The sequence below is a fragment of the Paramormyrops kingsleyae genome, chromosome 8 (genome assembly GCF_048594095.1).
Source record: "Paramormyrops kingsleyae isolate MSU_618 chromosome 8, PKINGS_0.4, whole genome shotgun sequence".
Lineage (NCBI taxonomy): Eukaryota > Metazoa > Chordata > Actinopteri > Osteoglossiformes > Mormyridae > Paramormyrops > Paramormyrops kingsleyae.
The window spans coordinates 14,856,182-14,882,367 of record NC_132804.1 but is presented as its reverse complement, the minus strand read 5'-3'; the positions used below and the strand labels follow the sequence as shown (position 1 = coordinate 14,882,367).

General features: G+C 43.7%; 2 protein-coding genes across 4 annotated transcripts; both read right to left on the bottom strand.

The window, feature by feature from the left end:
- Window positions 1-570: 570 nt before the first annotated feature.
- rps21 (ribosomal protein S21) lies at window positions 571-3,850 on the bottom strand. Of its 2 annotated transcripts, XM_023804065.2 has the most exons (6): window positions 3,696-3,850; window positions 3,162-3,243; window positions 2,350-2,413; window positions 2,017-2,088; window positions 1,272-1,327; window positions 571-628 (listed from the first exon to the last, which is right to left on the bottom strand). In XM_023804065.2, the coding sequence occupies exons 2-6, from the start codon at window positions 3,209-3,211 to the stop codon at window positions 619-621; spliced, it is 252 nt and encodes an 83-aa protein (XP_023659833.1). In that variant the 5' UTR covers window positions 3,212-3,243; window positions 3,696-3,850; the 3' UTR covers window positions 571-618. The 2 variants fall into 2 exon arrangements, with proteins under 2 accessions (XP_023659833.1, XP_023659835.1); XM_023804067.2 differs by lacking the exon at window positions 571-628 and having other exon boundaries at window positions 1,268-1,327.
- A 1,941-nt stretch (window positions 3,851-5,791) lies between these two features.
- LOC111839892 (CDK5 and ABL1 enzyme substrate 2-like) lies at window positions 5,792-19,268 on the bottom strand. 2 transcript variants are annotated; one of them, XM_023804220.2, is made up of 9 exons: window positions 18,718-19,268; window positions 16,464-16,556; window positions 15,378-15,455; window positions 13,371-13,479; window positions 12,696-12,828; window positions 12,074-12,171; window positions 11,690-11,796; window positions 9,366-9,570; window positions 5,792-9,158 (listed from the first exon to the last, which is right to left on the bottom strand). In XM_023804220.2, exons 1-9 carry the CDS (start codon window positions 19,266-19,268, stop codon window positions 9,018-9,020), a joined length of 1,515 nt encoding a protein of 504 aa, XP_023659988.1. In that variant the 3' UTR covers window positions 5,792-9,017. The 2 variants fall into 2 exon arrangements, with proteins under 2 accessions (XP_023659988.1, XP_072571392.1); XM_072715291.1 differs by lacking the exon at window positions 15,378-15,455.
- Between the last annotated feature and the right edge of the window lie 6,918 nt (window positions 19,269-26,186).

Below are 26,186 nucleotides of genomic sequence, written 5' to 3'. Positions count from 1 at the left end.
CTCTCCAGGTATTTACCTTTCTTCATGCCAGTTTCAGCTCATTTGTCTGGCCATGAAATGAGGTGGTGTGATTTTTGTCTCTGCTTCTAACCAGTATCCAATCAGTGACCTCTTTACTGAGTTTTTGGCCCACCCACCTGGTCAGTGGTCCCCACCAGCCCATTGCAACCCATCCAGCTCAGTGAGGCTGGGGGTTTCGGTGAGAGGAGGTGTCAGCCATCATGGTCCACACTGTAGTGTGTTTAATGTTCCTCACATGACTCACCTTTGTACAAATTAAAGACTCTTCCCCTTCTAATAGTCTTACATTTGCAACTGTGCTTTACAATGTTCCCTGGAAATGGATGGTAAACTTTGGTGTTTGAGTCAATATGGATGCAAAATGGGCTGTATGCTATAGGACAGATTGTTAAATCCATGGTGAAACACCACAAGTCATGACTGAGCAGCCCTGCAAGCAGCACTGATTCTCCCAGGGGCAGCTGCCTAATGATTGGTCGTTAGGTGCTCACATGGTGTTTAGTGTCTGATAGGATTCTGGTTAGAGCAATAATTCACCAATACAGATGATAGTTTAACTTTTTTTATTTATCCAGGCTGCAAAATGCATCTTCAGATTTACAGGTTCCTGAGAAAGAAGTCAGAAAATCAGAAAAGTGAAATTAAGTGAAAAGTAACAAGTTAAAGGTCAATTTACTCTAATAATTGTTTAAGAAACAATATAATATAGCATATAAACATGCAAGAGAAAGCCTTGGTTAATTCCTCATCTGTATGTTTATTTTCATCTGTGTTAATAACGTGGGTTAGATGGCTGAACTCCAAGCCAAATCTTAAATCTCAGCCATCTTGCTTTGTGTAGCCTAAGCCTACTTGAGCAACAAAGACGATAATCGTCAGTCACTGTCAGATAGACTTGTCTGATGTTGATTGCCGATATCATTAATCGCCCCACTGTAATCAGCACTGACATAGAGAAGCTTCTATCCTGATGAAGTAAGGTAGTTTGACTGGAAACTGATATGGCCACTCGAGTTTTCCAAATCAGTCCTGAGGACACACTGGACAGCTCCACATTTTTGTTTTATCCCAGTTCCGAGAACACCTGACCCAAGCAAGCAGGAGCTCTTAATACCTTATTGGTGTGCTGGGAACCAGGATAAAACAAAAACGTGGATCTGTCCAGTGCGCCCTGAAGACTGGATTGGGAAACCCCAATATAACCCCACTCTCTCCAACACCACCTATTATGCCGGGTTTGCTGTTCTTACTTGGATACGATGGCATCATTCTTTGCCAGCCTCAGGAGGGAGTCATCCGCTTCACCCTGTTCAAGAAGGGACACCCGCTTAGAGTCTCTAATAACTGAAGCTCAGTTTCCTTAATATAAATTTACAGCTCCAGAATCCAGTCCACAATGATGCAAGTTTAAGGGTCATCGCTAAAATTAACAATTTTATGAAACATACCAAACTACAGGGTCAGGGTAAAAAAAAAAAAACCTTTACTTAGAAACCAAATAAATGAACATCATTTTCTTTGCACACATGCCGAAATCATTAAGGGAGAATACTAAATAGCACAGATACAACACTAACAAAAATTGTGGTTTATAACTGCTAAAAGCTAAGTTTTGTCTGACAGCAGATCAACTTGGATGATACGGAAAAGCCATCAGGGCTGCCAACAGTTTGCTACCAATTCAAAACACAGTAACTATGCAGACACAAAATGAGAAAAAGCCCTTAAGTTAGACTGTCCACCTGTATATATAATATGTAGCTAAATGATACCGTTCACTTGAAAACCAAGCACAGTTGAATTACAATATTTTGTCACGAGCTAAGAGCCCAATAGACCTGAATTCGATAAAATGATTTGTCACAGTGTATTGGCTTTGTACAGCAGTATAAGAGGAGAATTTCATTTATGAATGCGGAAGAGCTGGTAACAGTCTGAGGTCAAACTGGTGTTCATATCTCATGAGGTGCAGAAGGAATCGACAGTGGAACTTACCATTCTCCGGATGGCTCCACAGATGGCGTAGGTTTTAAACTGGCCATTGAATCTGCCTGTTGTCTTGTCAACCTGAATTGGAGAGAAGTCAAACGATTAAAAAATACTAGTAAATAATGCAGCATTCACTTAAACACAATAAAATGAACCCCTTTGCTTATCTCATCAACAGCAGAGCTCATATTGGGAATGAATTCAACTGACAATCCAACAAGCACAGTTTGGTGCTTAAAAGCACTACATTAATAGGGTTACGTCACCATACATCCATAGCTTTAATCTTTCTTCAATACTCAACATAAAAGTAGACACTACATGTCTACTAAGGCTTACATCGGCAATGTTGATCTGAATAGAAGCATGGTCTTTGGCACCGATGATTCTGTTGCTAGCGGAGCTGAAAGGCAGACAGTCGGCAATAAGTCAACAGGGAGAATGAATGGAACGACGCTAGGCTGCATAATCTAATCCAGGGGTCTCCAACTCCGGTCCTGGAGCGCTACTATCCAGTAGGTTGTCTATCCTACTTGGCTTCTGATGAGCCACACCTGTTCCCGGTATTTACCAGAAGTCAGGTAGGATAGAAAACCTACTGTAAGGTAGCTCTCCAGGACCGGAGTTGGAGACCCCTGATCTAATCAGTGATGTTTTAGAATTAGAATGAGATTCAGAAATAATGTATCACTTAAATGGCTGGATTCTTCTAGTACAAGGTATTTCAGTCCAACTCTCACCACATTTCATTTCTCATTTTTATTACAAAGCAGTGGATCTTAGATTTGTCATTATCATTAGGGTCCATGGACAGTGCAGAACCACTGAAAAGCTAAATGCTAATTGAAGTTTGCTTGCTTACGAGTTAAAATATAGTCAACAGTAGGTCAATTTTACTTGCTTCGTTACAGTACCCGGTATTTCAGAGGGTTTAAGAAAATGTATGCATTTTAAGCTTTTTCAAATTCTAGAATTAGGAGACTAATAAAATCCACAGATCAACACAACCTCGATTGAGACTAAACCCTCAATAAACACCAATCACCCCGATGATTATCACAGATCCAGCAGATAAAGTAACTCGTAATTCCCTACATGGGGTATCGTTGGACGAACCACACCACCACGACACATGAACCAAGCTAACTTACCACTTGCGAGGGACGTACAAGTCCACGAATTCACCGGCGTCGTTCTGCATCCTAATTCGTTTCTGTAACTGTCACCAAGTGACTTAAAAACAATAAGTAACTGTTAGCATTAGAATGCGTGATCTTTGACAAAAGCGCTTAATACAATGTAGCGTTCAGATGAAAATGTTTTGGTATAGTTATTATAAATCATTATTAAAAGGTACCTGGCCTACAATTCAAGTCCCCTATCATAATCATAATAGAATACCCTGAAATACTCCACGGCGTCAACAAGCAATGGAGTTACATGTACGCAACTAAGAAGCTCGTACGACGGCACAGGAGGGATATGGCTCTCGGCACACATGTGGTCTAGATGGGCAATTCTAAGTAGTTATAACATTCCTCATTTTATACAATGAAGAAACTCAGCAATGGGTTCGACTGTGTAGGATGTTGCCTTAAGAACACAACAAGCATCTTTGAGTATGGCATGACAGAAAAAGAATTACATAAATTAGCTTTAAACTCCAGAACACGGCATCACCTCACCTCCTCTCAGAAATGGCCGACACGGAAAGGAAGAAAGAAGGACCTGGAAACTGTTAGCAAGTATGTGGGCGCTCGAGACAACTACTTCCGCTGTCACGGTGACGCGTGCTAGGCGACTTGCTAATGCTTGGAATGACCTCATAATAATAAACGAAGTAAATAATACACTGGCATGCCAAAAAAGTCGCCGTTTGAAATTAAATAAGCAAATACTTAAGAACCAATAACAGGATTATTGCAGGGACTGGCAATAATTCATTTACTATTAACTAATAGTGCGTAGCTTTTCATTTCTTAAACAAGTATGTCTGAAGACGTATGCCGTGGTCGCGAAAAAAATGTTTTCAGAAGGGGCATCTTCTTATTGGCCTGTATAAAGCAAAGAAAACAACTAAGAAGATTGCTAAAAGCATCGGAATAGGGTTAAGAACTATCCAACGCATTAAAACCTGGAAGCGTAGTGGTAAACCGACAACTTCGCGTTAGAAATATGGTCTGAAAAATATCTTAAATGATAGTGACCCGATGGTAACTAAAACACTTCGTTAGGTCAAATCGTTAAAAACCTACATTAGAACTCACGGGCGTATTTAGTAATGAAAGTAAGAGCATTTCTAATCGTACATTACGACGAGAACTTGCAGGACTGGGACGAAATAGGTGTGTGGTCACACGAAACACTTGTTAGTGAGGCTAATCGGGGGAGGAAAAAAAACTATAGTTTGCGTAAAGATTGCACTGTGGAGAAATGGAGGGGAAACGCTCATGTGGTCTGCTGAGTCAGCGATGGACCCGTCATGCGTAGTGTCCATTTATATGCCACTGGAGGCAGTGTTATAATCTGGATTACGTCAGATGGTCTGGGGGGCACTCTTCGTACGAGGACTGGTTTCGCATCGTCTAATCGTAGATACATTTATCCGGCTGTATCGGTTCTTCAAAGCCACTGGAGAATTGAATTAGCCAAACTGGATTAAATGATACGAGCTATTTGCAAGTCTGTGATCTCTTGGAAATGTATGGTATTATATATTAATTATAATTATACACTATATTAATATATAATGTTGGATAAGTGAGGACACAGTAGCTGGCCACACTTATGTAGAAGACGACTTCAACTAGTTTGACTAGTAATATGCAGAGCTGCCGATGAATATTATTTCTTCTCGACACTCAAAAAGCAATTCGTCCTGATATGCTAAATGGTCTTGACGAACATTCAGTCAGTTTGAAACGCTAGTCTTATTTGCCGAATAAATAAATGTCACTTAAATAGTGTGAAAACATTTTTTCTGTATTTTACTGTGACTTAAGCTACACGTACTCTATCTCACTTAATAATAATATTGTCCTTTTGTACAACTGTTTTATTTCATCCAAGGACTAAGGTTTTGTTGATAGACATTAGTGCTTGCCTTAAACTGTATTTTTTCATGTATTTTTATGTGCCCCTGGTACTACATTATTTGTATTTGTATTGTATTATACAGCAAAGCTCTGGTTCGATGGGTTTCCCAAGCAGACATCTTTTTTTAAATCTGTTATCTAATCTTGTTTACGTTGGATAAATCTGCTCTTAGTACGTTTGAGGTTATGGATTGGTTGCTGTGACATCCCGTCCAACAAGAGGTTTGATGAACAGAGAAATTCAGGATCTTGTCAAATCGTCAACAAATCTGGATAATGTATTAATCAAATATGAAAAATACCCTCCTGGGGGTGTTCCACGAAACAGGATTTCTCAGCAGTGTTAATTACGCTAGAGATCATAATTGTCCAATAGGAATTCTCCTTACCTAAACTCTAATTGGTAGATCCAAGACTTCTAGCTTCTGGCTGATATAAAAATATTAAAGAACAACTAGACCTAAATACATAACAAACCGTTATACAGATTATACTAATGTACTTGCAAACACATCCACTGATACACAATAGTAAACAAAACTCATCATTTTAGGAATCCCTTTCCTTTATCCAATTACTACATTTCATACAAATAAAAACTTATAGAAAAACAACTTCACAGACACATACTGTTTTAAAGCGTAAATGAGTTACAGCGATTTGAAATAAAACAGTAAGTCAAGTAATCAATCGTCAGAAAATGTATTTGGAAATTACTACTCTTAAAAGAAAAACATTTCAGTCAATTGTACGTTAATGTCAGATTTACAAAAATGGCTTTGGAAACTAACAACAGCTTATAAACTAAAGAAATACATGTCAAACATAAGTAAAAGAAAAAAAATCATGCTTATTTTTATTTAATCTGTCCTTTTTATTTTGTTTGTCCTTTTGTTTTACAAGCATGAGAGTATCATGGTTCACAATAATCATACTACCATCTGCCCTCAACATTTGTGCTTTAGAAAGATTTGGCACTGATTTTTAACCAACACCACTGGGACAGTATTACTCCATTTTTGCCTGGGGAGTTCCACTCATTACATCTTTTGTCACCTGTTTTGCTGTGAAGAGCTGGTGTTTTAAACAAACATTAAACAAAAATACATACATCACAAAACCACACACACACACAAATTCATCCACAAGCCCATAAATATCCTGCTATTGAAAAATCTTTCCAACACATCAGCATCTCTGTGCCTTCCTTAAATCCATGCTATTCCACACATGAAAAAAATCATACAGGTTCATTAGCATCACAATTAAAGGGTCAAATATATAAAAATCACAGTGTCTCAAAACCCATGGCCATTGGGGATGTGTCATTTGCAAATTTATTGCTTGGCTAGGTTAGCAACTGAGGCTGAGAGTATGGGCTGAGCCATCAACTGATTGTAACGTCTATAGGCACTGATCCATCTTTGGAATGGGAATAAAGGACAGTGATGCAATGGCCATTGACCCACACGCCTATAAATCAGAGGAGAATGTCTGCTTCCAGATAGGTATGCAGGGTGGGGAGCAATTCAGGCCCTTGTTGGAGTTGACTTCCATTTGACTGTATATAGGACAGGAGTCACAGCCTAACAGGACCCATTTACATAAATCTGCTCCTCAGAGGGAAATCTGGAAGTGGAAAATGAAGACGGAACACATAAAGACACTTACACTGAGTGGTCAGTTTATCAGGTATACCTGCATGTTACCATGTGGCTGTAACCATCGAGAGACAGAACACAGACAGGGACAAGATGTTCTCATACAGTACCATTTGACTCAGCACTGGAACCTGATCTGAGCAACTCTGTACAGGGTATGATTGTTGGTGTCAGACCTGGTATTCGCAGCAACTAGAAAACAGCCACTTGCGATTTTCACATACTGCAGTGTCCATCGTTTAAAGAGAAAGGCACGGCAACCAAAAGCCGTCCAGCTAACGGCATTTCTGGGGCCACAAATGCCTAGTTAATGAGAGGTCAGAGGAGAGCGGCAAAGCTTATTAAAGCTAATAGGAAGACGACAAGTACAATTGTAACAAAAAAACTTGCCTAGGTCTCCAGATGGCCTTTGACAGGCACTGATAACAGCTTGGCACAAGAACGGTGTGCAGAACGGTTCTTATGAATGCATCTACCCTTAAAGTGGTTCTGAAGGGAACAATAGGTCCTACCCAGTACTAGCTGTGTGTACATAACAGAGTGGCCACTGAGTGTCTGCATTCAGACTTCAGCAGGATGGTACCACGTTTACAGTAAACATTTCAGTCGTAAATAATCAGTGACATCACGTGACATCAGGTTCCACGGGGTATTAGAAATCAGCAGGCAGTCAGTGTGGGCCAGTGACTGTTTTCCTGTGACTCCCCATGTTCACCCCCCCAAACACACTGGACTGAGCCAGCTGGGGTGACCTTTATGTGATCCCAATGTTATAAAATGCTTCAATATAAAGAAAATGCTTCTGCAATGACTGGTGTTTATGCTTAAATTCACCTGCGCTGCAGAGGGTTTCCAAGAGCCTGATTTCAGTCACTAGTTCAGTAAGGATGTCACAAATTGATATCAGGTAATAATTAATAGCATTTAAATGTAATGAAACCAACAAGTTACAGACCTATTTGGGGGGGGGGGGGGACTTACGAAAGTTTTGAAATAAAAGTCAATGAAATGTGTTGACTGTCACAAGACATTCAGTTTTAACCCCCCCCCCCCAAGGAACATAAAAAAATCAGCAAGGACCAAATCAAAACATGGTTCAGGGGTAACATCATGCTTGGGAAATTGTACTTAATGTAATGTTTCAGTTAAAAAAGGAAGAAAATGAATCAAGGTAATCTCAAGAATAATAGCACATATGTTATAGTACCACATAGTCACAAAAAATCTCCAGACAGCTTTTTTTTTCTGTAGGTAAATACTTCCCAAAAACGTTACCATGAACAAACATTGTATTCACATTATTTTCAGAAAGTTGGTTACTATTCATTATTATTATTGTTTTTAAACGCTTGTGACACGCCAACAAAATCATAGAGTGGGTTAAAACTGTGCAGAACAGAGAAGCATGTTAGAGTTTAACAAAGAACACTGTCACACAAAAAATACACATGATGAACAAACATCATCCCTTTTTTAAACTGGTCATAAAAAAAAATACACATGGAAGTTTTACAAAAGATTTTCAAACAACTGCGATCGTACCATAAAACATCATCATCAATTCATAGGACTTCAGCTACCCTAGACAGCAGCACCAAAAATGTGCCTGTTGGCATTCTCTCTAATGTAGAGCAACGTAATACCATGCTACTCTGGAGTAAGGTCTGAGAAAATAAGGCTGCAGATACTTTTAAAAGCAGTTTCACATCTGAGGATGCAAATCATTCCCCAGAGTACACCGATCCTGATTTTAGTTAACACACAAAGCACAGTCTAAATGACTAGGACTGCAGAGACCATATTTATATCTTAGTAAAATGCCTACTCAAGTTGAAAGGACGAAAAAAAAGTCATATTTTTAATGTGCAGGTTTCCACCATTTTTTTTCCAATAAAATTATGTTCATGTGCACCGAGAATGACAGAGGACAAATATTTCACTGCAGAAGAAGGCATCTACATGGAAGAGCAGGTCAAACCAGCTGGTTGTCTAGATGTGTCTGAGATAGACGTGTCTTCCTATGATGCTAGAAGATCATGGTACCAGTGTGGGAAAAGGAGGAGCCTATTTCAGTACCCACTGGTACAAGAGGGAACAGCTGTCAGAGCAGACGCTGCTCAGTCAGGGACCGTGTGGCTGTCACTGTTGCCATCATTGTCACTTTTAGTCTATTGCTTTCAGAAAAGGCCATGAGTCATGGGAGATCAAAGAAATGGTCGCCATATCTGCTGAGCGGGTGTCTGGCCACGTTTCAGGGCTGCTGTGCCAGCCGGCGGTAGTGAGGCATGACCTTGCTGTCCGGCAGGTAGAGCGCCATCTCCAAGGCCACCAGCACGGTGAATTCCAGCGCAATGAGCTCCCGCCGGTTAATGCGGAAACGCTCCTCCAACTTCTGCTCAGAGAAGGAAATAAACCGGCAACAAACAAAAGCAAGAAGGACAAGGATTAGGGAGGGAACTGGAGCCGGGTGCAAAAAACGTCTCCTGAAACAACTGAAGAAGTTTTATCTGTTCTAACTGATCTGGCCTAATGCCGCCACAAAGATGCTAATAACCAGCAACAAAGCAGCCTGATGTGGCCGCCGCGCCGACACACTCACGTCGATGAGCAGGCGCACGTCTGGCTTGCGGAGGTCACTGCTGATCTTGGCGGCTAGCAGGACACAGGCCGCCGCCACCAGCTTGCGGTTCTGCTTGTTGAGGCGCCCCTGCAGCACCAGCTTCTCGAAGTAGACAAAGGCCATCGCCACGGTGACCGGCTGCAGGCCGCATTCCTCGCTCAGGGTACGCATCTCCCGCTTCAGACTGCATGGTGGGAAAAGAGAGGGAGAGAGAGAGTGTGTATAAACACACAAACACCAGCAGGGTGGCAGCGACAGGCTATGATGGGTAAAGTTCAGCAACCTAATTAAGACAGAAAGGTGTATAAAGTCTGGAGTAAAGCCATGTAATTTCAAAAATTGTAAATAAGAAAACCAAAAAAAATGCTTAATGTTGGGTTATCTGGGGGCAGACAGGGTTCAGGCTCATGGGAGGTGGTGTGTCTGGGAGCAGACAGGGTCCGGGATTAAAGGAGGTGGTGTGTCTGGGGGCAGACAGGGTCCAGGGTTATGGGAGGTGGTGTGTCTGGGAGCAGACAGGGTCCGGGATTAAAGGAGGTGGTGTGTCTGGGGGCAGACAGGGTCCAGGGTTATGGGAGGTGGTGTGTCTGGGGGCAGACAGGGTTATAGGAGGTGGTGTGTCTGGGGGCAGACAGGGTTCAGGCTTATGGGAGGTGGTGTGTCTGGGAGCAGACAGGGTCCAGGATTAAAGGAGGTGGTGTGTCTGGGGGCAGACAGGGTCCAGGGTTATAGGAGGTGGTGTGTCTGGGGGCAGACAGGGTCCAGGGTTATAGGAGGTGGTGTGTCTGGGGGCAGACAGGGTTCAGGGTTATGGGAGGTGGTGTGTCTGGGGGCAGACAGGGTTCAGGGTTATGGGAGGTGGTGTGTCTGGGGGCAGACAAGGTTCAGGGTTATGGGAGGTGGTGTGTCTGGGGGCAGACAGGGTTCAGGGTTATGGGAGGTGGTGTGTCTGGGGGCAGACAGGGTTCAGGGTTATGGCAGGTGGTGTGTCTGGGGGGAGACAGGGTTCAGGATTATAGGAGGTGGTGTGTCTGGGGGCAGACAGGGTCCAGGGTTATGGGAGGTGGTGTGTCTGGGGGCAGACAGGGTCCAGGGTTATGGGAGGTGGTGTGTCTGGGGGCAGACAGGGTCCAGGGTTATGGGAGGTGGTGTGTCTGGGGGCAGACAGGGTCCAGGGTTATGGGAGGTGGTGTGTCTGGGGGCAGACAGGGTCCAGGGTTATGGGAGGTGGTGTGTCTGGGGGCAGACAGGGTTCAGGGTTATGGGAGGTGGTGTGTCTGGGGGCAGACAGGGTTCAGGGTTATGGGAGGTGGTGTGTCTGGGGGCAGACAGGGTTCAGGGTTATGGGAGGTGGTGTGTCTGGGGGCAGACAGGGTTCAGGGATATAGGAGTTAGTGTGTCTGGGGGCAGACAGGGTTATAGGAGGTGGTGTGTCTGGGGGGAGACAGGGTTCAGGATTACAGGAGGTGGTGTGTCTGGGAGCAGACAGGGTTCAGGGATATAGGAGTTAGTGTGCCTGGGGGCAGACAGGGTCCAGGGTTATGGGAGGTGGTGTGTCTGGGGGCAGACAGGGTCCAGGGTTATGGGAGGTGGTGTGTCTGGGGGCAGACAGGGTCCAGGGTTATGGGAGGTGGTGTGTCTGGGGGCAGACAGGGTCCAGGGTTATGGGAGGTGGTGTGTCTGGGGGCAGACAGGGTTCAGGGTTATAGGAGGTGGTGTGTCTGGGGGCAGACAGGGTTCAGGGTTGTGGGAGGTGGTGTGTCTGGGGGCAGACAGGGTTCAGGGTTGTGGGAGGTGGTGTGTCTAGGGGCAGACAGGGTTCAGGGTTATAGGAGGTGTTGTGTGGCTCAGCGGGAAGATTGAATGGTTGCCAGTTCAAATCCCAAGGCCGGCAGACTGATACCACTGATACCTTGAGCACGACCCTTAACCCCCAGCTCCAGGGGTGTCCAGGGGCGCTGAATATTGGCTGACCGTGCACTGTGATCGCAAGCTTGCTCTCACCTGTATATGTCGGTGTGTCTCATGGAGAGCAAGATGGGATAGGTGAAAAGAGTTTCCCAATAGAGATCGATAAGGCATCACTATTCCATTCTACATTCTATCCATGCACCTGACTTTCCTTACGTCATGCTGTGAAACACCGTCCTCTTCCTGTGTGTGTGACTGGGTTACTGTACTACTGTGCAATACCTTGAGGTTCACAGCTGTCTGCCCTAGCAGTGTTCTGGATATTTTTCTGGATTTGACATTATACTCCTACTATGGAATCTCTCTCCTGCAGGTCCAGAGTTCCAGGTTACCTTCTTATCTTGCTCAGGGTGAGCTTGATGTGAGGGAATCTCTCCCTGAAGGTCTCGTTCATGTCCTTCTTGAGGTCTGATGGTTTTACATACTCAATAACTGTGGTCTGAGGAAGGGAAGAGAGCACAGTGAAGATAAGCACTGATGCTTCCAACACAAGGAGTATGGTAGGAAAAGTAAAATCACACCAATTGTAACTTTAAAAGGTTTCTTTCTTTCATTATGCACTCCAGGAGTTCAAATATACATAGCCATACGTAAAATGAACAAGCATCTTTTCTCTTTAGTGTGCCGTGATGGGGCCTCTAGACCTTTGGTCAAAGTGCGATATCTGAGGACCTGGTGGGGTGGTTTTGACCAGGCCCAGTACCTGGGGCCCTCACCATATAGGAGGCGAAGATGAGCACACGCTTGTGCTTCCCACAGGGCCACCGAGGGTCGCTCAGCAGGTTGGGGTCATACTCGGTCAGGTCATCGGCACCTAGGGAGAGGTGGGAACCGGTCTGATCAGCCACTGGCCCATAGTACATTCTGTTTAGTGGCGGCAGACCCGCCCAGGAATTTAGATCTTACACGGCTAATAAAGATTGCACACAAACAAAACCAACCACGCTAGCTCATATTCTCAGTATAAGCCGTCATCTATGGAAAAAGCCCAATTTCCTTTTCCACTAACTGACATATCCAATCAGCTCACTCTAAAGTCCACACCCCAGAGTCTAAACACCAATCCTTATGAACCTCTCCATTGTTGCAAACAGGAAGTTAACATCTGTTGCTGGCTGGCTCTATGCACGTCCTTATCAGACCCTCACATTTTGCACAGTCTTGGTGTTTAGCAGATGGTTCATCTGATCATGTTGCTGTAGAAACAACTGTTTGCTTTGCAAAGTTTAGACACAGTAACATATGTGAACTATAAAGTATTCTAACCCACTCCAAAGACGAGCATTAACCCAGGTTCTAATGGCCCGCACATCGCTAAGGTAACCAGGTACCACCCACCTACGTCCTGGGTCATGGCACAGGAGAACCTGGCGGGGGTGTGGCTTCTCTGGGTACGGGCAGTGTCCCCGGGGGTGCTCTTGCACCTCATCAGGGCATTGGTGGGGAGAAGGAACTGAGCGTATGACACCGTCTGGGGTGATGAGAAGGATGGAAGTTACACAGATGTACCAAACACATGATAACTGCCAGACAGCCCCTTTAACGACAATCACACAGCTTTATGTTAGGGGAGCTGCACGTGTATCCGTGACAGAGACACATGCACACATTTTATTTCATTTCATCCATCCATCAGGTTTGGCAGGGATGTTGAAATCTACCCGAGGCAGCAGAGGGTGTAATGCTGGGGTGCATCTTGGCAGGGAAGCCAGTCACTCAAATTTCAAAATTAGCATGAAATACTTAATCATAAATGCTGAGCGCTAACAGCCTTTATCGAGCCACTGCAAAGCTTCAAGGACCTTGCGGCTTTAGACCTTGGTGAATCATAAGCAGCAAGCATGAGAAGGGATTATCTAAATACAAGGTCATCAGCAGATGGCAGACATCTGTGCGACACAGTACTGGATCATCTACCAAGCAGTCTCCAACACCATTCCAACAAGACATCTCTCCCCGCTGTCCAAAAAGTCCCACCTCTTCTGCACCTCCTGCCCGCCCTCATCCACCCACCTTTCCATAGGCACCCAGCTCTACGCCCTCGAGCGTGGGCACTACATCCAGGCTTGTGGTGGCCCCTCCTGAAGAGTGGCGCTGTCGGTCTGCCTCCAGCTTCAGATTGCTAAGCAGGGAGAAGGCCGGGCATAGTCACAGTCATCACCGATGAGTACTGACAGTCAATGACAGCTCTCAGAGTCATGCACCCTGAGTAATGTGACGGTTTTTAAATGGACAATGAGTAAACAGAGTAATGTAACAAATGTAACCCACCCATTTGTTTATTGCCGATTTGGTGTCTTGCCACCATTTACAAAACTCTGCCGTCAAGTTTCAGCATGTCGCAAAAACATGCTCCGCAGGTTGGAATGCGGGATGGATTCCAGAATCTTCTGGAATCATTGCCCAGCACTGCAGTCACCCTTAAGGTATACATTACTCCATTGTTTGTAAAATCCTACTTTAGCTTTGCTTGTCTTTTGGCCAAAAAAATTTCAAATGAAATAAAACCCGCGCCAGCAAATGTGACAAAACAGAGCACACCGTAGGCAGGAATGCGGAAAGGCACAGAGAATGTCAGGACTGCCTGGCCCTCACAGTTCTATATGGATTTACAAAATCTGTGTCTCAAAATGATCAAAGACGACAATCTGAAAATCTCTCAGAACCAGTAGAGCAGTAGGCTAGCATAAACAATGTCATTATTCTGTTCCAGAATCAATGAGGTGTATCGGGATATTGAATACTTACAATGCAAATTCCAGTTCCAGATTTTACCAGCAAAAAAACAGAGCAAACTGCACACTCAGTACAGGGCTGAAACTAGTAAGGTCATAGTATCCCCTGATTTTAGGGGAGAGACATAAACATGACCCTTTGGAGCAGGGGTGTCAAACTCCAGTCCTGGGGGGCCGGAGCCCTGCACAGTTTTGGGTTTACCTACATTTAACACACCTGATTCAGCTCCTTGTGCTAATTACCACACAGCTCTTGAGCTGCATTTGTGGGGGAACAGGGAAAGAACTAAGCTACACAGGGCTCCGGCCCCCCAGGACTGGAGTTTCACACCCCTGCTCTGGAGCATCACAGGACAGGTTTGGAGAGGACCTATTATTCAAATCATGGTCATCGAGGTCCGAGCACTGCTGGTTTTCCAGCTTTTCTTTACCTGTGAGCCAGGTGTGAAGCCTCTGACCAATCAGAATCAGTAATTATTAAACTAACTACCTGGGAGAACTGAAAACAAGGCCTGGATTTGGAATCGAGGTCCAGATTTGAAGAACCCTGGTGTAAGGTGTAGTATGTTGTCATTCCAGCCAGACACCCTTGAGACTACTTTCCCCACACATTTCCAGCAAGCCAAATGACGCACTATACATTTAGCAGATGCCATTTCCCCAAGACACTTCGGGATAAATGGGTTGAGATTAACTGGAGCTATTTAGGTTAAGTACCATTCGCAAGGTTGCTAGAGCAGAGATTCTCCTGGGATGTCAAACAACAACCTCTGGAGTCAGAGCACTTCCTTGAAAACAGCATCCTAACCTCTCATGATGCCAAGCTTCCTAATAACACACACACACAATATGTCCATTTTGTTGACTCTTTATCTAGGGAAAATAGTGTTAGACATAACATTTTTCAGCAAAATGTCAACCCGTGTGATCACCAGAAAACATTTTTGAAAATTTTATTTTTGCTTTCCCAGTTAACTCATATCCCAGTACGTGGAATTTGAAAGATTCCTACGCAGTCACATTAGCGATTAGCTCTCACCAACATCTCTCTGCTTCCTAAACTTCACCATTTCTCATGAAGCCTTGGTGCCATGTATATGCCAGGCAAATGGCAGCCCGGGTGATGGGAAGATGCGGAGAGAAGCGTGGATAAAACAGCAACACTCTTTATACCCATATACCAGAAAACGAAAGAGCAGAATGCTCTGCCACTTAAATAAGGATCTGCCATCAAAAGCATAAGTCACAAGTAAATGTTAACCTCTAGACGCGGGGGTTGCCGTACCTGAGATTGTTGCTTTGCCCGTATGGGACGACGGAGAGGGCAGCACACAGGGAGCGCTTGGCACAGATCAGCACAACCCTGTGACACACAGACACATTTCACTCCTATTGATGCAATTATGCACAAGATTAGCCACGAACCGCGAAGAAGTCAGGTGCACGTTGCGCATTCATCTAGCTGAAAGACACAAGTGAAGAAGGACACACAAAAGCAAGAAACATGCATACATTCAAATATACAGAGACTCAGGAGCCACATGTAGGGAAAAGGTGCACACACAGATGCCACGGCAACATACAGCCAAACAATTAGCAGTGGTGAAGCAGTGCTACAGTAACGAGTCAGATACTCGCAAATCCATGGTCAATATTGAAAGCAGGCGTTTCATACAGATATAATCACACATGCGCCTGATGGGCAGTGAGCAAAGACCATTCCCTGCCTGTCTATTTGCATTCACTACATTATTTTATTACCCACACATGAACACAGCTCACTGATCCCACGCTTACCTGCTCACGTACTCAGATCAGACAATTTCTGTACAAGCAAACTGTGTACTGTGTGGTCTACAAGCCTTAAAAGAAAAGTACCCACGATGTCCTTCGCCAGGGCTCACGGAAGCTAAGTTGAATTCCTGGTGCTTTTTTCAGGACAGAAATCTACGCTATTTCCACATGGACATATCCATCACCTGCGATGGAACATTGGTGGTAGGGAGTGGGGGGACAGGCATAGCGGGGAAATTCTATTTCTGGTTTTCCTATGGAGGTGAAATCACTCCGCCAGATGACAACACGACAGTTCCTGCACTTGTGCTTGAGAGTGAAGCTTTTAACAGCAGCCCAGTGAATGGATAAATAAAGGAATAAAGGTCAAGGAAAAGGAACCATAAATACATGAAACTGAACTGCTTGTTTAAAATAAGTAACAACGGAAATGGGTGAATGGGCAAAAGGACAATCGGGGTGACGTAACTCTAGCTTCAAGAACGCTAATGGAAACAAAAGCATTGTGGTTTGTGTAGTAATCTTAGGGAAGATCTGTCACTTTTTTTGCGGTGGGATTTTATTGGCCACCCCTCACCTGCTGCCCCCAATGTCATACTGCCGCATGCTCTTGATGAAGTGGATCTTATTCGCTGGCCTTGGTCCTGGGGAGCCAGATGGATTTCGGAGCCTGTGTCGGGGAAAGTGATCAGCCAATCAGCAAAGACACAGTCAAATGTAAACCTCAAGAGCCACCACATAATATATAGATGTTTTACAAAAGGGGGCTGTAAACTGTATACAGGTGACTAAGGGGATCTATGCAAGCTACCACGTCCTTCCTTCAGTACGATGAAATGTGGGACATTACTACAATACAAAAGTGTTACAGGGTACAATGCATGCTGGGTTTTATTGCATTTAATGGGCCCAGCTGGCAGCTAATTATCAGTTCTAAATTTATACCTACGCATTTCCCCTAAAATACCGCAGTAACATCCGGTATGATAGAACTTTACATACAAGGTAGGAAAGGAAGATGTAATTTACCATTAGATGTAATTTACCATTTAGAAATGAGATGTTACAAAGCCTCACCGAGAAAGCTTAATTACAACCTGTTGTAGCAGAAGCCTATGCACTGATTTGCATCCAGGAACTGATTCCGACAGCCTGCAATAAGCTGCTGCCATTGCTGGCCAGCTCAAAGGTTACAATAGTAGAATCACTATTATTCTTATCTTGGATTATATGGCCACATGTTTGTTTCTCTTAAGGCTATTCCTCATATTCCGTTCTTCGTACCTCAGGTCTGAGTGACCCAGGATACAAAAAAGCAGGACAGCATCATGCAGCCCCTGATGTTCAGAGGAGCTTAGACCAGGGTGGACTGAAAAGCCACACCCACAAAGATGGCTGAAAAGCCACACCCACAAAGATGGCTGATCTGTAGTCCACCCTTTGGTGACTTTGCTGGTCTGTAGTCTTATTGTCCATTAATAAACCTATAATGCAGCTAACATACTTCTGATCGTCATTGACATTTTATGGATAAATATTATTCACCATGACCATGAAACACATACAAGTCGAATTAACTTTTCGAGGAAGGTTTAAACACACTCTACTCTTGTTGATTAATGAAGTGAAGAACAGCTGCAGAGCAGGATCTCAGCGTATTGCTCTTGCCCACAAACCTCAACACAAACACTTTCCTTGGCTTTCAGCAAAGCCTGAATACACGATGGCTGCTAGTTCAAGTAGCTAGACCTCAGTAACTTTTGTTGGTTTCCTTGAGAGGATTAGGGCAGCATAATAAAAATTAAATATATAAAAAACCTTCATTTCGATAAAATCATTTATGATATATACACAAATGTGTCCCTTTCTGCACTACACAAAAGGCGACAATCCCCGCACTGTATTGCAGTGCTCAATTGATTAGCTTACTCTTTTATCCAACGAAACCCTAATGTCCCACAAGTAAAAAGTATAGGCACCATTCCTTGAACTAAAAATCATTATTCATGCACATACTTAAAAGGAATGTAAGAGTGTGAGATACTCTGAAGGGGGAAATACAGTAAATAAATCTGTCATCTAACTCGCCACAGTGAATTATGGAGACTTGGCGCTCGTAGAGGGACTTTTCAACAGGTTCAAAACTGGAATTTTTATTAGAGAGCCAAGCGGATATCGCAAGTTAAGGCTGACTGGCGACGTACTGGCTTAAGTGTGAATGTAGTACCGTAACTATGCCTAGAATAAAGCGGCCCAATGACAAGCAGAAGGGCTGGTCCGATGGGCTCGCGTTTCCCGGCTGCTGTCCGGAAAGGCACGCAGGTCTGAGCATCTCGCCAAGGCTGTATCACTTTCCAGTCCAACCCGGAATTAGCAAGCGGAAGGTGCGTCCGCTTAATTTTAGAAAAATACTTCACTGCTCTGCGGTGCGTTTCATTACATTACCATACTATTTTGGCATCGGAAGAGGTAAACACACCACTCCAGGTTAAAACGCTGCCAAGGTGTTCACTCAAAATACTCAAGCAACGCCTTAGCTCCAGCTATAGCCAGTGACATGATTGCTTTGTTAAACAAAGCAGATCGTTGTTCGGTTTGGCGATCAAAATAAAATAGAGCTTAATAACCTTGTTTTCTAAAAATCACAACAGTATCGGTCGTACCATCCAGGTCATTGTGGCAGACACCCTGGTTTTACACTAGCTGCCCACTGTAAACACTTTGACAGGTGTAGCGAATCGCGAACGGGATCTTTTTCTGCGCTTGTAGTCCTGAAGTCGAATGGAGGATTAACATTGTGTTATTATTCGTAAACGCAGCATTGGACTTACTTTTGCCGCGTATCCAGCGACGAGATACTGTCACTTGGAGCCGTCAGCGCGGCCGGCAACTTATTGGTTGTTAGATGGGGATTCGATTGTATCCCAGACAGTGAAAGGACCGTCCCTTGTGAGGAGCCCGGGGCGAGTCTTCCCCCTTCCAGGAGCGCATCGCTGCTCCCCGCAGTACTGAAGCCTGCCACGGCAGAGGGAACATAACTAGGCGCCTGGTTGACGACCACGATCCTCGTCCCGGGAGTGGCGGCTCCGCCGCTCACGGAGGGTGACAGGTCGCTGAAGGCTGCACAGCTACTCGTTGCAGATCGCGGCAGACCGGCCACCATTGCCGGGGCGTCCAGAGCTCGGAACTCGGGTTCACTTTGACTGGGGTTCCCGTTACCCAAACCGTAAATGGGGCGTCCATCTAAAGATATGTTTTTAAGAAACAGCAAGGCTGCCTGGCGCCGCCGTGAGTCCTTACTTTTCCTTATGCGTTCTTTATTGGCTTTGCCCGTATTGTTGCCTATCATACTGCGTGAAGCACAAGCGGCAGGCGCCGCCATTCTTGAACTGAAAGTGAAGTGCATGCAAACGGAAAGCATTTTACCGGCTCGAGGGCTTCGCCCCGCCCACTACCGTCCTATTGGTTGACTGCAATAGATTATACAAAACTCTCAATTTTCGGTGATTCTATTGGCCACGGATTGGTTTTGTTAAATTGAACGTAACTTATTTAATAAGAAAATTGATCTATACCCTGTTAATATTTAACGTGACGACTATAGTTATGCGCATCACTGTCAGTATAGGATAATTGTTTTTGTTTACAACAACAGCTAGAATTTCATGCTATCTTGTGTGTTTCCAAGGGTACACACAAATAAACAAACTGGCATCGCTACCAGAGACGACTATATAATAACGGACAATCACGTCAATGGCATCGAATGTAATACCTATACTTGACAAGGTGGTAGGAACACAAACTTGTCACTAAAGTCTGTGGGGATCAAGTTTCAGCTTTTAGCGTAATACGTTCTTTGTCGAAACTGTAGAAATTGTTTCTGAACCTTGTGTTCTTTGTGCTGATTGTATGCCAGAATTCGGCCACAGCGTATATGCTGTTGCCTGCTCTTCTGAGATAGTGTGCAGTGTAAATTAAGGCAGATGTGTCCTGGTGACGGCCTAAGCAGTCTTCACCTCCCTCTATACTGTGTTCTGCTGTTCCATGTTGAATATCTATTATGTCATAATGTAATGCATCCAGTCACAATGGGCTCCGTCGTGCATTTGTAGAACTGAGTACTGCTACCAGCTTCTGAGGTCTCCGAGGAAATAAATACTTCGATGCACCTTCTTTATTGCTGCAGTTGTGTGTTAATGTATCAGTGTATGTTTGGCTGCAATATCGCTGTATCCAAATGTGTCAATATCAATCCTATTGACATATTTGGATAGAGTCTTAGATATTTGCCATCATTGTCCTGGCTACAGAATTGATGTTTTTGGAGTGCATAAGGAAAGTCATAAGAATATGTAATACTCAGACCCACAACTGGAGCAGGGAGGCTACAATAATAATCACTGAGCTACAATGCCGCACAGGCACATGTAGAACAATATATTTTGAGCTGTACAAAAGGGTACTCCATCATAATTTTCATTTAAATTTTCAAAGAAAGCAGGGAACATGAGCAGAGAAACCACAATTCAGCTGGGATTGATAACATTTTTCAAATTTTCCAAGGGCGTGTCGTGTAACCCTAACGACACTTTTCCCTCCCACCAAGAACCTCGCAGTACCCGAACTGTACCGCGAAGAGACACTATAGTTACGGTGCCGTTCCACCTCGCTTTGCTTTTCCACTTCAGGAGGGTTGGCTGGGTAAAGGCGTTGCTGGGTTTGGAGAGCGACAGCGACGCGAAACCGAAGAGATGCTTATTTACTGTTCACACGGTGTATATCATGATTTACTATGTGCTAATTTCTGCTAGCACATCTGTGAGAATCGCCGTTTTATTTTAACAACAAATGCTGGGGCTGGGAATCAGCTAGGAATAGACAGTCAACTTCAAAGCTTTGAGATGGACTCGAGTTCAGTAATATTTCTGTGGACTCCAACAGAAGCTGCGGCGAATGCTTATCGTCAGTCACTGCCTTGTTTGGTCGCTATGGTATTGTCACGTTGACACCCTCCCTGGGTCAGATTTTTTGCATCCAGTCAGAGTAATCTGTTCGTTGTGTACCTCAATTTATGACAAAAGTACAAATAAATGAAAAACTGATTATGTGATTAGAATAGAGGTGTCAGAAGTGAGTTAATTTAGAAATTGCACCATCAACACAACATTCGCAATAGTTTGGCGAAGTTTTACTTTATACACGGCGCAAAATAAAGTGAAGTGCAGTATTTGTAACAAAATATTGTTTTTTTAATAAAACTTTGTCTTTGATATAACATTTGAAGACCACTCATCCAAAGGAGCAGATGGAGGAAACTCAAGCACAGGTTTAGCACTGATTAATCAGCTAAATCAGTCAGCTCCCCAAGTTTTTGCATGACCCTAAATAAGCTTGACGTTTTCTATGAATATTTCAATTAAATTAACATTAAATAAATTAATTTTGAGAGCTAGTTGGAGCCTGTTTCACAAAGCAAGGTTTCTTGGTTATCTGGATAACTTGTTGGATTTAAGGTGGTCTGGGCTGAAGTGAACAAAGATCCAGTTATCCAGCTAAGCAAGAAATGCAGTTTTGTGAAACGTGCCCCTGAGATATCATGTTAGTACTGATGGTCATTTTCTTTCAAACTTGGATTAGAACATAGAGGATTTTTTGTGTGTGTGTGAGAGAGAGAAAACTTATATTTAACTATGTCACTGAATTTTATCAGTAATATTTGCATTTTGGTAGATTATGTTTTAATAAATTCGTGGGGTCTTCTGGGAGTTGGGCAATAGAACAGAGAACAAGTGTACACATTGTAATATAGGCCTACCAGTGAGAAAAAAACCCTATTAAGGAAACAGGCGCCATGTCATTTTAGTATGAACTGTGTAAGCGACATAAATGATGAGGAATATTGTTATGTATCTAATTTTACAAATTATACTTACCAGAAAAAGATTGCATAAATAATTTTTTAAAAAAAATCAAGATTTCAAAATATCAAAATCCATTGTCATTCATACTACACTGTCATATTCAGGGACGGATTATGGGTTGTGTGGGCCCCTGGGCAAAACCACAATTCAAGGGCCCTTGGCAGCCAAACGCCCTCCCTCCATGTTTCCATCAGAGGCCCTATAGGGTCAGGGGCCCTTGTAGGCAGAGGATCAAAGAATGTAGGCCCTCTAAAATAGACAAACGAAAATACATTGTTGATAAGCGTTGCAAATTGTTTTGGGCTAGGGGCCCCACGGGCCCCCTGCACCCCAAGGGCCCCTGGGCAGCGGCCCCGCTGGCCCGGTCCGTAATCCGTCCCTGGTCATATTCTTTTTACAGGATCTTTTTGCTCTCATATTTTTAAGTCTTTGGAATTGACTCTATCAATTCCCTACTTTTGGATTCGAAATCAGGGTTGACTTAATTTTTTTTGGAATTAACCAGCCCTACCAATCGCTAGCTAGGATTACAGTTAGAAAGGTTATGACTTTAACAAACACTCAAAGGTGTTTTATGAGAGTTCTAGGCCCCCGTATCTAGGGAAACCACAGTTTAGCTGGGTTTGATAGACTTTTTCAAACTTTACAAGGGACCGTGTAACCCTAAGTCCCCAAATTAGGGTTTGTCAACAAAAACTTGGGCTGGGCTTAGAAATGCTATGATTTTTATAGATGTCTAATGGTGGTTGTATGATAATTCTGGACCCTTTTAGTCATTTTATCCTTTTCTGAGGACTTTTGGTCTTCATCTAGAACAACTAGCTGGAAGAATTCTCAGTGGGGAATGGGGCTGTCAAATTCCCATGGTGCGAAGGGTAACAAACATGTAATCAGAGTTTGTGTCAGGTGATGCACTGTTGCTGTTTGAGATACTCTGTAGTCATTCAAGACAGACACAATGAAACTGCTTTGCTTTGTCGGTTAAAATGGCGCTTTACCCATGTGCAGAAACTATTTTATTAAGTAGTTCTTAATTCTGTTGCCTCACAGTTCTGGGACAAGGGTTTGTGTCTCCGCTCCAGCTCTACCTATGTGGAGTTGCATGCCCTCCCCGTATCTTCATGGGGTTTCCTCTGGCTTCTGGGGTTTCCCCCCAAAGTGCAAAAGACATTGTAGGTTAATTGTAATTGTTGAATTTCCCGTGTGTGCATCCTACGATCCATTGGTGCCCCATCTTGGGTTATTCCCTGCTTTGTGCCAATGGCTTCTAGGATAGGCTCTGGACCCTTGTGACCTTGAACAGGACAAGCATGTATAGAGAATTAATGGCTGAATAATCCTTAATTCATATTATCAAAGCCAACTTGCCCAGTGAACAGTTTTCTGTTCTGTTTCTGTTAACATGCTATTTACTTAGGGATGATTTACACAAATACGTTCCTCAAGCTCAGTGGCAGGATTCCCCACAAAGTATTATGATGACGAAGGCAGCATGTTGGTGCTACCTGCTGCATGAAAATGGAGGGGGGGGGCATGGTGTTAATTGAAAGCCCTCACGTCGACATAAACAGGAATTTTACAAAGAAATGATTTTGAACGAACCTGACATTAAAACTCCCCATATAACTCAATGACTCAGTCACACAAACATAACATCATCGTGTGTTAATAATTCACATATGTGCATCTGTTTCTCTAAAGGGGCGTCCCCAGCTGATTACATTATATGCCAAAACAATATGCTCTGATACTATCTGATGTAACCTTGAAAGGATTAGCTACAACTAATATTATAACCTTATAAAAAGTACAGAACCTTAATAAGATGAGAGGTTATTGTATCATCCTAGCGCGAATAGTTTTTGTGAATTCATGTCAAGGGGTTCGTACATCATCTACAGTATACACTATGTCCCCCCCGCAAACAAGATTTATGATGAGTCAAGATTCAGGTACAATTCACCGAATTGGAATCTCCAAAACCAAATCTCTCTGCTGCCTCGGAGTTTTAAAGTAATGAAGGTAACTCCAATTAGCCTCAGCCTGTTTTTGGACTGTGGGGGGGGGGGGGGGGGGACTGGAATATCCAGAGGAAACCCCACAACACCCATAGAGCCTCGGCAGAGACATGAACGCTGGTCCCAGAGGTGTGAGGCAACAGTGCTAATTACTGCACCACCATGCCACCCCGCTACCCGACACACACGCACGCACGCACACACACACACACACACGCACGCACACACACACACACACACACACACACACACACACACACACACACACACACGTGTAGGGTAAACATATCCTTATGGGGACCGCTCATTCATTTCAATGGGAAAAATGCTAACGCTAACTATGACAACCTTAACCCCCAACCTGCCCTAACCATAACCATAAGTAACCTAACAAAATACAAGAGTTTTTGCATTTTTAGTTTTTTCATAGCAGTCACCGATTTTTATAAAATAGAGTTTTCCCTTATGGGGACCAGGAAACCGGTCCCCATAAGGGAAAAAAACGGATATTTATCACGTTATGGGGACATTATGTCCCCATAAGGATAGGTAAACCCGCTCACGCACGCACGCACACACACACATTATTTGTAGCCAGACAGAGATTTTCTTTTTTGAAATAGACGTAAAATCAATTACAGTGCAGGTGGCTGCTTTTGAATTATTAAAATAGGCTCAGAGCATGGAAGTACCCTATATGACCATAGGGAGGCAGTGTTATGCTTTGAAATGAGGGAGCTGACGTCTTTATAGCGCCTCCCTCTCCAATAAACAGAGATGGAGATTTCAGGTCCAGAAAGCACAAATCCAGACCAAGATTTTGCTTCAACCAACCAGTTGAGAACTCTGTGACTGTGACTCTTTATACTCAACTGGTTGGTTGAAAGTAAACATTGGTCTGGACTTATACTGTCTGGACCTGATATCACCACCTCTGCCAATAACATTATTTTTGCATTTTGAGTTTTCAGTTGCATTCACAGATTTTTTTTAATAAAACTGAGGGGACCTCAAGAAGTTTGAAATTTCGGGTCTGTTCCATCACTCTTTACAGGATGTGTGTGTGTGTGTGTGTGGGGGGGGGGGGGGGGGGGTGGTAGTGGACCAGCTGCAGAGCACACATCCCCCTATATACTATTGGCCCCCCCATCCCACCCCCCGAGGCACAGCCCTGTGAATCCAGCTTGCCCGCCACCATGGCAACTTGAAAATTTTTTCATTCCATTATTTAATGTTTCTTTGTGCCTGTAGTAATGCTTCTTACGGTTTGTCTTGCTTGTTTGTTTCCAGTATGACTTCAAAGGACTGGCTTTCGTCTTTCTGCCTGTCCTCGATTTGCGGCTATATTGAATTAAGTTTTAAGCCCAAAAGGATTAGGGAGGGGTCCTTTATGGATGGGGGACAAATGGCCACATCAGTCTCCGATGCTCCGGCTATGTAGATGTTTACTAGTTGAGTGATTTGATTGAGGTTGAAAAATGAAGCGTCTGTTTCACTTTCAAGATCACACAAAGTGCTAAACTGGATTTCAACAGGCAATTTGAGCTTTTCTGAGATTTCAGATTTGGAATGAAGAGGTGAGAGTGAATCCTTCTGCCTGTCTGGTGCAAGCCGCAGGCTCTGTACAGAAGTCTTGCCAAAATAATTGCCTGTTCCACCTCAAAAAAAAAGTACAACAAAACAAGAGACATTTATTTGCAGTGCCTTAGGGTGCTTTTGCTCTCTTTTCTTCCAGTTCTGAATATCAATCTAAAGCCCTTGAGCACTGGGCTAAAGTAGAACAAACTGCAAGACACGCGTAGCTAGAAAAATGAGGAGACAAAGAACCCTCCCTGGGTCAAGGCAACGGGGCTGTATGCGGACGACGGACGCCACGATCCACACTGTCTGAGGAACCGACTTCTGTGAAGGTGCAGTCAAACAGTGTGAGCGGCTTTTTTGAAAATGAATCTCAGCATTTATACAGGAGACGTTAAGCTGTCAGCTACTGATGCAAACTGACAAATAGCCTAGAGAGAGGTTTTTGCTTCCTTAAATTGATTTGTAGATAAAATGCAGCCCTGGAAAAACTCAGTGTCAGCAGCAAGTTCTTAATATGCAACAGCACATGGGCCCTCCGCGTGATCTACAAGTACCGCTCCGCAGAAGCCGTGATGGCATTATCATATATGATAAATGACCTGGGTGACGTGAGAAGTCTGCCTATGTGACGTATTACAACAATATGGATCCTCAGAGCTGTAGGATATGAACTCGTCCATCTTCATCATGAAGGTCCAGGCCATCAGTCTGGATGACATTAAAGTTCACACACAGGAAATTTAGAAATGTCAGTTAGTTAAATTAGCTACAGAAGGA